Source organism: Neophocaena asiaeorientalis, unplaced genomic scaffold, assembly GCF_003031525.2.
Source record: "Neophocaena asiaeorientalis asiaeorientalis breed wild unplaced genomic scaffold, Neophocaena_asiaeorientalis_V1.1 scaffold223, whole genome shotgun sequence".
NCBI classification, from domain to species: domain Eukaryota; kingdom Metazoa; phylum Chordata; class Mammalia; order Artiodactyla; family Phocoenidae; genus Neophocaena; species Neophocaena asiaeorientalis.
The window spans coordinates 3,467,562-3,478,318 of NW_020175045.1; the positions used below are offsets into that span (position 1 = coordinate 3,467,562).

Sequence of the window (10,757 nt, forward strand, 5' to 3'; positions counted from 1 at the left end):
GAGCATACATGCAAGGTGGCGGGTCACCACTCCTCCCCAGGAAAGGAGCCCTGAGCCCCATATGGAGGCACCTCCTGGGCAGGTGGGCTGTGTGTCCCATGTCAGGGCTGCCAGGAGTCACCCGGTGCAGCCCTGAAGCTCCACGGCAGGTAAATCCCAGATGGTTTACGGAGAAGGAGGAGCTGGGGAAAGCAGCTCTTTTGTTTGAGAAGATTCTGGAAGGAGCGGGAGTGGAGTGGGAACACAAAGATGGTCAGGGATTGGCATTTGTGACGGCCTGCCTGCCGGGGCATGAGACGGTCCCCGCTGGGCCTTGCTCTCCGGGATGGGGGCTGTGGACGCTGGGTGTGCGGGGCCAGCGCCAGAGGCCTCCCTGGAAGTGCTGGGGCCGTGGCCGGGTCCCCAGGGCTTCCGGCCTGCATCACAGTGAACTCGCTGGGTCTGGCCTCCGGGGTGATCAGGAGACCTTGGACTCCGCTCTTGTTTGGTTTGCGGGGTGGGGGATCGCATCACAGGTCCCAGCGCCTCCTTCCCGCTCAGCCCCAGAGAGACTCTCCCAGGCACCTCCTGCCGCCCTTGGAGCCTGGGGGGGGGGGGTCCCCGGCGGGTGCGTGCAGCCCCCGCCTCACCCTGCAGGACTTCCCCCGGGATCCCAGGACGAGCGGCCCAGCGTGGGCCACGGGGTCCAGGGAGCCGCGGTGGCACCTGCTCCCGAAGCCCTGATGGTGGTGCCCTTGCTTCCAGGGAGCCGCGTCCCCGGAGGAGCAGAGGGTCCTGGAGAGGAAGCTGAAGAAGGAGAGGAAGAAAGAGGCCCGGAAGCGGCTGCAGGAAGCGGGCATCTCCGTGGCCCAGAGCCCAGCAGCCAGGCGCTCGGGGGCCGCGCTGGCCTTGGACTACTTGTGCAGGTGCGCGGCCCCGGAGGGATGCAGGCAGATGGACGCGGGCTGCGGGCTCAGGGGCCCCGGGGGGGCGGGTGGTCGCAGCCTCCGCAGCTGTGTCTGGCGCCCGGAAGCGCAGCTTCAGCCATCGGGGTCAGCAGTGACAGGTCAGTGGTTGCGGGCGCTTGGGCAAGGCCACCCCTCAGCCTCCACCTCAGATCAACAAGATGCAGGTGAAGAGTCTCACTCACCTGCGCCTCGTAGTGTTGCGACAGCCTGACAAAATACCGGCCTTGGAGCTACCATGAAAGACTCATGGGCCGTGTGCTGAGCATGGCATCTCACCGCCACTGTCAACCTTGTCACCCCACCTACGTCACCGCCCGCTCCGACGTCACCACCGTCACCATTCACGTCACCACCACCACCAATCACGTCACCCCCCCCATAGCATTGTTGCTGTCACCACCATTGCTCTCGTCACATGTCGCACTCGCCCCACATCTCCCTCCAGGAACCTGTGTTCTTCCGTGGAGTCCTCGAGATCCAGCCAAGGGTTGGGGTTGGTGGCTTGGAGCCAGTTCAAGAACAGAGTTTCTGGGGGCCCTGCAGAGGATTCTGGGAGGGCAGGGGGGCCTGAGGACGTGTGTGAACCCAGCGATAGGCTGGGAGGGGGCATTTCAGAGCCCCGTCTTCCAAGAAGGAGGAGCTGCCCGGCCGCCCTGGCTCTGTATGAAGCGGAATCTTCCTGATTCCTGGACCGGGCTGAGCACCGATGAGTCAGCTGCACAGGCAGCCCAGGGTCCAGGCCTCCCCCTCCTCCTCGCCCCCGTCCCCCTCCCGCTCCCCCTGCTGTCTCTGAAGCCCGTGAGGCTGTGGCAGAGCGTTAGACGCTACCCTACGTCTCTCCCAAGCCTGGGGCCCCGCTGGGCCCGGGCAGGGCTCCCACCTGCTGGATGGACTGGGGCTTGCCATTCCCCCAGCCCCAGCCGGAGCCTGCTCTGGCACAAAGGGGGGCACAGGCCGTAACCGGGACGGGTGCCCTGGGGAGCCTCGGGCCTTGTGCTGGGCCTGCCTGAGCCCCCGGGAGCAGCCCTTCTTCGGCTCTGCTGGAATATCCGAGCGCGCCGTCCCTTCCTCGTGGGGGCCTGCTCCCGTTAAGGTCTGCCCGCCTCCCTCCCCGCCCAGGGAAGCCCGGGTGCCTTCCTCGCACTGCAGGGGCCACCATTGGCTGGCCGGTGGGGGCCACGTGGAGCCCAGCGGGAGGGGAGGCCCAGCCTGCGCACCGGCGGAGGGAGCTGCCCGGCAGCCTCCCCTGACCCTGGGCCTGGCCCTGGGCTGTGTTCAGGGGGTGGGGGGTACGGGGGTGGCCAGCAGGCCCCTCGTTGACACCTGGTCCCGTCCCGGCACCTTCCACCTGCAGCTGAGGTGATATTTTCCGTGCTGAACACGGCCGTACAAAGCAGCCAGGAGAGGCACCTGCAGGCTCCGCTGTCACTCGGGGGACTGCTCTGAAGACGGGGGTCCTGGGGAGGGGACCGCGGACCCACTCAGCAGTGCAGACGGCCCTGCCCAGCGCTCCCCAGGGGACCAGAAGCTGTGGGGTGCTGTGGCTTCAGAGCAGCCGTCTCATCTGTGTCCTGCACCGCAGGCAGCGTACGTACCTGCCTCTCACCCCTCTGGGTCGGAAGAACATCCTTCGGCCCTGACCTCACGGTGCTGAGAGCCGCATCCTCGTGGGAGCTGCTCGCGGTGCAGCACCCCCTCGAGAGGGTCGGGCTCGGCCCTCACCCCCGGGGCCTGCGCTCTCTCCCTGCTGACCTCTGACCTCTCACTTCCCCTGCTCACCAGAGTCACGCAGATGCTCCATCTGTGGGTCCCTGCCTTCTGGGGAGGCATATCTGGGCGGGGCTGGGGGCCCCCGTGGTCACTCGGTCATCATTCACGTGGTCCTGGTGTGTCTGGGAGCCTCCTCTGTCTGTTGTGGATTTCCGTGGGGCTGCACCACCCCCAGGCCTCCAGCTGGGTGCCCTTTGCTCCCCGTGGGCCCGGACAGCCCATCTGAAGCCAGTCCGATGCTCCAGACACCTGAGCTGCTTCTGGGGCCCGGCGGACCACAGGGTTGTGCTGACCCTGGTCAGAGCCCTGGGGTCAGGGAGGAGGGAGTGCTTCGGGCCGATGCCCAGCTCGTCTGCGTCACCAGTGCAGCAGTGAGGGAGCCAGGCCTGAGGTGGTCCTTCCCTCCCAAACCCTCTGGCAGCTCAGGAGGGACCTTGAGACCCTGGGAAGAGCGAGGTCTTCCAGGGCAGATGAGTTGGCCAGGGCGCGATGCAGGTGGGATGACACAGTAACTGAATTGGGGCCAGTGCGGGGGCATTCTTTATTATAAAGACTGCTTAACTGGAGCGAGAGCGAGAGCCCTGTGGAGACTGCAGAGGAGCAGATGTGAGGGGCCGGGCCGAGCCCAGGGAGCGTAGGGGCTCACGGGCAGCAGGGAGGTCACGGGAGCTGCGCCAGCACACTTGCGGGGAAGCGGTGCACTGCAGAACCACGGGGGGCACCGTGGACATAGACACCAGAGAGGGCTGCTTGCCCGCGCTCGGAAGGAAGCTCCCTCCTCCCCACCCCGTGTGTCCAGCATCTTCTGTGTAACTTTGATCCGTCTGGGAAGGAAACATCTTGAAGGGCCATCTCCACTTTCGCAGGCAGAGGATGAGAGACAGTTCCGTCGTTACTGGCAGCAGGGAGCGGCCCCACTGGTGGCGGTGGCCCACACACAGCGTGCCCTCCCAGTCGGGCCAGCAGAGGAGCCTGAGATGGCCAGGGGCCGCTGACTCCCCAGCCTGGTGGCCCTTCCTCTCTCCCTTTCTTCCTCCCCTCCCTCGAGTCGCCCACCTCCCTCCCTTCCCCTCCTCCTGGTGGGGTGCCCCTGCGGGTGCAGAAGACTGAGCTGGGCCCTGTCGTGGGCACACACGTCACCCCGGCCTCGCCACTAAGCGCTGGAGGCGGGACTCCAGGCACAGGCGGGGTGTTGGTCCCCCAGGAGCTGTGGCCAGGTCCGGCTCGTCGGTGGCTGCCACGCGAAGTGCCCGTGGTCCCCGGGCAGACATGGGGCGGGGCCTGGGTGGCTGTGCCGTCACGTGACACGGCATGTGGGAAACTCCACAGGCGTGAAGAGTGTGCTTCTGCCTCAGCCCCGCCAGCCACGGGGCTGCTTGTCCTGAGGGAATGAGCCGGCTGGGCGGTTAGGGAGGCCGACCCTCCCGCCGTCCTGCAGCCCCAGAGCCCGCACTCTGCCCGCTCCACGCCGCCAGCGCCCGGGTCCCAGACACACAGGCCTCTGTCCGTCTCGGGGCCTCCGCTCCAGCGTTCGGGTCTCCCCTGGGCACTGGCTCCCGACGTGGCCTGCTTCCTCCACCTCGGGCCCCTTCAGCCTGGCTCCACAGGAGCAGCCGCGCTTTGCCGCAGCGTCCTCATACTTGGGGGCCCGGTGTGTCCGAGGCCTTTGGGTGGTGACGTGCGGGCTGGGCCAATGGGACCCCTGCGTGGCCCTTGGGGTCAGGGCTCCTGGCTCCTCCCTGACGCCCAGCTCATGGCGTGAAGGCCACGCCTGCTCCAGTCGGCGGTCCTGCCATCCTGCACGATAAACGTTTCTGGAAGAAGGACTGAGTTCGTGAAAGTCGGAGTGTTCACGTTAGGATCGTGGAGCGATGGCTGTGCAGGGCTGAAAGAAAGTGTCCTTGTGCCCCCTGGTCCTGCCGTCCTGGCCGAGGGCCCCCGGCAGGCGTGCGGGGGCGACGGTCCTCCTGGTGCAGAACCCCGAGAGCCCCCTCCCGCCCTCGCGCTGGGAAGGTCCTCTGCAGATGTCCCGCCCCCCCAGCCAAGGAAAGGCCACCCAGGCCAGTGGGTGCAGGCCTTCCGGCTCCCCCTGTGCGGTACCTGAGACGTCGTGTCCTTGCCTCCCCAGCTGGGCCCAGCAGCACGAGAGCTGGAGGTTTCAGAAGACGAGGCAGACCTGGCTGCTGCTGCATATGTATGACCGTGACCAGGTGGGTGCACACTCGGTGCGGGGGCGGTGCCCTGGGGAGCACCCCGTCCAGCCCTTCGTTTTACAGAGATGAAACCCGGGCTCGGGGAGGGACCCGCTCAGTGTCAGGGAGTCAGAACCCCTGCCAGTCTTGCCCAGCGGCCGGACTCATCCGTGGAGCTCCAGGCTCCCAGCTGCAGGAGGCGGCTGCCGTTCCAGGAAGGCCCCGTCCGCGTGCTTGGAAGTTCCACTCTCCCCCTGTGGATGCTCGTGGGGTGTGGCTATCAGGCCGAGGCTGGGAGCTGCCATCACCCCCAGACACTCCAGTGTGCGCCTGCTACACCTCAGGGCGTCCTGCGGGACAACAACCCAGCCTGAGTCAGGGCTCCACGTCACGTGGTCACTACTACACGTTCTTGGTGACATCCTTGGGCGGGGGCCTGTCGAGAACCGCACTCACCCGGTGTCTGCCCCTCTGTCTTGTCCAGTCTGGCATGTCCCTCATCTTACTGACCCTCGTGACCCTGACGTGCTTGCAAGGGCAGTCGTGTGGTAGGGCGTGGCCGGCGTGGTTGGTTAGGTGCCCATCCGACTCGGGGAAAATATATGTTTGTGTTCGTCCTCCTCGTAGCTGGTCCGTGTGGCTTGGTGTCGCTGTTGATCACGTGACGTGGGTGGTGGCTGTCGGGTTTGTTCCTACAGAGTTACTGATTCTTTCAGTAACAGGCCCGTGTCTTTGGGGGCTGCCCGTCTCTCGTCACTCTCACTAGCCCGCTGTGGCCCTGTCTGGGGCTTTTCTGTTTCCTTCATCCCGTCTCCGATAAGGAGGAGCTTCGCCACCCCCGCTCCAGTGGACTGTGGCTTCCCGCTTCAGCGTGGACTCTGCTGTTTTATTCAGTGGCTTGTAATCCATTTATCTGGGGCCGCCGTCACCATCTGTGACGATTGTGTGGCTTTCATTATGATGGTTAAGTGGCTCCACCGGCGGGGAAGTTGAGGGCGGACTCGGCCCTGCGTGCACTTGATGGGGGGTGGGGGACCCTCCGTGGAGGAGGCACTTGTGAGCTGAGTTCTGAAATCAGGCCATGGCTGTTGGGCGGGTGGGGGACAGCGGGGTGCAAAGCCTGGGCCGGGCCAAGCCAGCAATGCCGCAGGAATCGGAGCCCCAGGCTGGGGGATGCTGCCTGGGCCTCCTTCCCCAGGACCACCCCCCACTCCCCACTGGGCCAGCTCAGGGCACCTGCCCCTCCCCCCTGTGGCCCTCAGGTTTTGAAGTCAGTGTGAGTCACTTGCTGCTTTGGAAGTGGACTTCAGTCGCCCCTGTTTTTAGCCCCATCTTTTGAGTCTCACTCCAGCAGTACCCACACGGCCAGTTCTGGAGCCCGGGCTTGGGTGCGGGCATGGTCTGCAGCATGACTTGCGTTTCTCGGCTTTAGCTTCACCTTCATCAGGTCTGCTGCGTCACCATCATTCATCTCCAGCCCCAAAACCTTGTCGCTCTTACCTTTTCCTCTACTCTCTTTGTTCTAAGAGATTTAGCTCTTTATTATTTTTTAAATAAATTTATATATTTTTTTTTTGGCTGCATTGGGTCTTTGTTGCTGCACACGGGCTTTCTCTAGTTGTGGCAAGCGGGGGCTTCTCATTGCGGTGGCTTCTCTTGTGGAGCACAGGCTCTAGGCACGTGGGCTTCAGTAGTTGTGGCACATGGGCTCAGTAGTTGTGGCTCACGGGCTCAGGAGTTGTGGCCCACGGGCTCTGGAGCGCAGGCTCAGTATTTGTGGTGCATGGGCTTAGTTGCTCCGCGGCATGTGGGATCTTCCCGGACCAGGGCTTGAACCCATGTCCCCTGCATCGGCAGGCGGATTCTTAACCACTGCACCACCAGGGAAGCCCGATTTATCTCTTTAAAAATGTATCTGCTTACTGTTGACTTAGTGGCATTTCAGGAGGGTGTGAAAACTGACATCTGCCAGCCTCTGGAACGCAAGCCGGAGTCTGTGGGGAGAAGAGCGGGGGCCAGGAGAGGACAGCGGGCTGGCCGCCCTTTCCACCTCCCCCAGCCCGTCGTCCTGGAGCAACTCCTCGGGGCCCGGCCTGAGGGTGCTGAGGGCTGGACGGTCCCCTCGCAGGCCCGGGGCCCGCAGTGTGGACATCCTGCGTCTCCACGCGCCCCCCGCCCAGCCCTGACGAGTGTTCTCTGCCCCGTCCAGGTCCCCGACGAGCACTTCTCCACCTTGCTGGCCTACCTGGAGGGGCTCAGGGGCCAGGCCCGCGAGCTGACGGTGCGGAAGGCAGAGGTGCTGATGCGGGAGCTGGACGAAGCGCGTGCAAGCGCCGACGCCCCGCTGCCGGGGAGGACCCAGCACGTCCGGCAGGTTCTGCAGCTGCTCTCCTAGCGGGCGGCGCGGGGGTGCGGGGATGGGGTCCCTGGCCCTCCTGGCCCCTGACCCTTGGAGGGACCACTGCTCTCTCCTGATTCCTCGGCCAGACATTGTTTATAGGGGATGACAGTTTTAACCCCTTCACAGCAGAACACAGTCACTCTGAAATAAGCCGCCCTCCCAGTGGCCCTCAGGCCCCCAAGGAAGTTGCTTATTAAGGGAAATGCCCGTTTTTGTCCCAGGGGTGTCTTAGAGGTCACCAGAGCTGGCCCTCCCCGCCCGCTGTGGTCCATCCGTGTGGGGGCTTGGTCCCCCCCCATGGGTCTGGCGGTCCCTTGGTGCCGGCCGCCTGGCCACCTGCCTGCGTTCACCTAGGGGCCTGGGCTGTGGCTCATCCATCTCGCCTCCCTCCTCAGGCAGGCCACGGCTCCGCTGGCCACTTAAAGGGAAAACCTGGGTGTATTTTCAATAAAAACCGGCCTCTGGAGGCCGTGGCTCTTGTCGTGTGACTCGTTCCCTGCCTGTGGGGCGTGGGCTCCGTGGCCTCCCGGGACGGCGTCCAGGCGAGCCCCTCGTATAGTTTTCTGGCTGCAGGCTGACCCCTGCTCTTCAGGCCGTGTTTCCAGGTGTCGGCAGGGGACACGCGCTGCCCTCCCGCACCTGCCCAGCCGGGAAGCACCTGCTCTGTCCCCCATCCCCGGAGGAGCGCGTGCAGCCAGGCCATCTCCACAGTCAGACGTGGTGGCGGGTGGCTGTGCCGTTTTGAAACTCTCCACCGAGTCTGTGATGCTCTGCCCCTCGAGCATGGTCAGCTCCAGCCTGGGGGACGCGTGGGCACCACGCGGCTTCGAGGCTCCCGTGATGGGGTGGGGGGGCTGCCCCCGGTGACCCCGAGTGAAGCAGAGGGGCCCGAGCCCGGAGTCCTGCTCCGGTTGCAGGTTTGTGAGCCACGTAACCAGGGGGCAGTAGGAAAGCAGAGTCCAAGAGACTGCGTCACGTGGGCAGCTCTGTCGTGAACTCCATGCTGACAGCCCGTGAGTAACGGGGGCCCTTTATTCCAGAATGAGGTCCCGGGCCTTCCTGTGGCCACTCCTGGCTTGGCTGGGCCCTGACCGTGGCCCTCGGGGATTTCGCCTCAGAGCAGCATCCCCAGTTCAGTTCAGTTCAATTCAGTGTCTGAATGGCGGAGGTGGGGGTGGTGGCCCGAGGAGGGGTGACCCGAGCCCAGGAGGGCCACACGTCTCGAGGGCCCGGGCAGGTCCCTCGCTGACCACTTGGGGCCTTTCCCTCTTCTTACCTGTGACCCCGGACTCAGGGTCACGCCACCCCACGTGGCGAGTCTCGTCCACGCTGGAGTCTCGTCTGCTCCCCCCCATGAGGGGCTGCTGTGCTGCTCCCTGAGGGGCCTCTGGCCTGCCCCTGCCCACTGGGCACACACGCACACACGTCCAGTTCTGGGTGGGAGCCACTGGCCAGGCACCTCCTTCGGCCTTGCAGACCTTGGAGACGGAGTGAGGAGGCCCAGCCCTCCTGGAGGCCCTCAGGTGAGGTGAGGTCCCCGACGGGAAAGCACCCTGTGACGACGAGCCATCGCGGTTCTGCAAGTAATCTGTGGACGATGCAGCCGCCCGGGTGCCAGCTTCACTGTCCCTAAGCTTTGAGGCATTTTAAAAACACTGAGAAATAGACGTACAATAAAGGAAGGTCCACAGGACACAGGGAAGGGGCAGGTTCTCTTTAAGGGATCTGGGTTGAGAAATAGACGTACAATATAGGAAGGTCCACAGGACACAAGGAAGGGGCAGGTTCTCTTTAAGGGATCCGGGTTGAGAAATAGACGTACAATATAGGAAGGTCCACAGGACACAGGGAAGGGGCAGGTTCTCTTTAAGGGATCCTGGTTGAGAAATAGACGTACAATAAAGGAAGGTCCACAGGACACACGGAAGGGGCAGGTTCTCCTTAAGGGATCCGGGTTGACTGATCAGGAACATAGCTCTGGGTTTCCTGGCAGCCAAATCGAAAAGGGAAACATGGTGGTACTGGGTCCTCATCTCCTGTTAACGTGAAACGGCCCAGGAGAGCCAGGCGCTCCCCTTGTGCACAGAGGCTCTTGGACACTGACTTAGGGGCTCCCGTGGGGTGTGCAGTGCCGTCTTCTGCGGCGTCCCCCAGCAGAAGGCGCAGGGGAGGTGATGCAGCGCTTGGTGCGGGACCAGGCTCAGGGTCCAGGCGGTTCCTGGGGTCCCTGTGTGGTCATAGGTGGCACTCTGATGGCCCCAGGGCTCAGTTGATGTGGAGGGTCTGAGCCTGGTGGCTGCGCACGGGTACTAGGCTCGCCGGCCACCGTGTCCGTCCGTGGGCTGAGGAGCATCTCCCCGAGGGGGCAGGTGGAGCGCCCCCACCTGTTGTGGGGGGCGTCCCGGGCGTCCGTCAGGTCAGCGGCCACGGCACCCCGAGGGATCAGGATGGAGCTGGCGGGGCTTTTTCTGAGCTGCGGCCGAGCTCACTGGCCTGTCAAAGCCTCAGCCCCCGCACCCTGGCCCTCCGAGGAAGCCACCGCCACGGAGCCGGTAGTTGTCAGGTTTATGGCTGAGAAGCAGGTGTTTCCTATTGGCCTCGCCTGTGGGATGTGGGGACTCAGCTGCTTCTGCACCCCCAGGAGGCTCGCGTCCACTTTGGGTAAACTGGTGTTGAGTGTGTCCCGTCGGTCCTGTAAGGATACAGTGACCAGCCAGAGTGTCCCTGCGCGGCGGGAAGGAAGCTGGGACGGAGGGGCCTTGGGAAGTTAGACGCCCGAGCCGGGACCCCTGCCCCCAGTGTGCTCTCCCCCACCACGGGTTTGCCCTGCGAGGTGGGTGGCGGCCACGCAACACCGTTGGGTTCTGGTCTCACAGAAGAACGTCTCCAGTCAAAGCCCCTGCAGCCCCAGGAGCTGAGACCGCAGCCTGTATGTCTGTTCTGGAGGGTTCGCTGGTGCTTTAGGGCTGATGCGGTGTGGCCAGGGGCCAGCCCTGGAACCAAAGGCAGATCTGGACCAAGAGCCACCTGCCGGCCCCCAGAGGTTCCCCCTCAAGAGGCTGGGGCACTGCAGCCTTGGGAACAGACTGTCCAGCGACTGACCAACCCACGTGAGCCCAGTCCTCACGTCCAGCCCACCTGCCCCCTCCTGACCCACGATGCCAGGGGGCCCTTGATGGACGTCTGCCCGCGGACGCTTCTCCCAAAAGCCGCACAGCCAGCGAGAAACAGGATCTAAAGCTTGGAGTGTCCGACAAAGGGTGAGCGGTTAAAAGGTGCTTCATCCGTAAGATGGGCTGTGACTCAGCCTTTAGAAGGGAGGAAACTGACACATTGTGATGGACTTTGAGGACGTGATGCTCAGTGAAATAAACTGTTACAGAAGGACAAATACTGTGTGATTCCACTTCTGCGAGGTCCCTGGAGAGACAGAAAGTAGGGGGTGGG

At 64.1% G+C, this 10,757-nt stretch overlaps 2 protein-coding genes across 4 annotated transcripts in view; one reads left to right on the forward strand and one right to left on the reverse strand.

Annotated features, from left to right (window-relative positions):
- CHLSN (cholesin) overlaps positions 1-7,791 on the forward strand; it is a 100,327-nt gene extending 92,536 nt beyond the window's left edge. For all 3 annotated transcript variants that reach the window (XM_024763458.1, XM_024763456.1, XM_024763457.1), the window contains exons 3-5: positions 745-905; positions 4,846-4,927; positions 7,119-7,791. In XM_024763458.1, the coding sequence (XP_024619226.1) occupies positions 745-905; positions 4,846-4,927; positions 7,119-7,304 (429 nt within the window). In that variant the 3' untranslated portion in view covers positions 7,305-7,791. The remainder of the gene's footprint in view (positions 1-744; positions 906-4,845; positions 4,928-7,118) is intronic.
- A 1,460-nt stretch (positions 7,792-9,251) lies between these two features.
- Positions 9,252-10,757, reverse strand: part of CYP2W1 (cytochrome P450 family 2 subfamily W member 1) — an 11,239-nt gene continuing 9,733 nt past the window's right edge. The window contains exons 15-17 of the mRNA XM_024763511.1: positions 10,438-10,550; positions 9,695-9,783; positions 9,252-9,537 (exon numbers count right to left, since the gene is read on the reverse strand). Of these exons, the coding sequence (XP_024619279.1) occupies positions 9,252-9,537; positions 9,695-9,783; positions 10,438-10,550 (488 nt within the window). The remainder of the gene's footprint in view (positions 9,538-9,694; positions 9,784-10,437; positions 10,551-10,757) is intronic.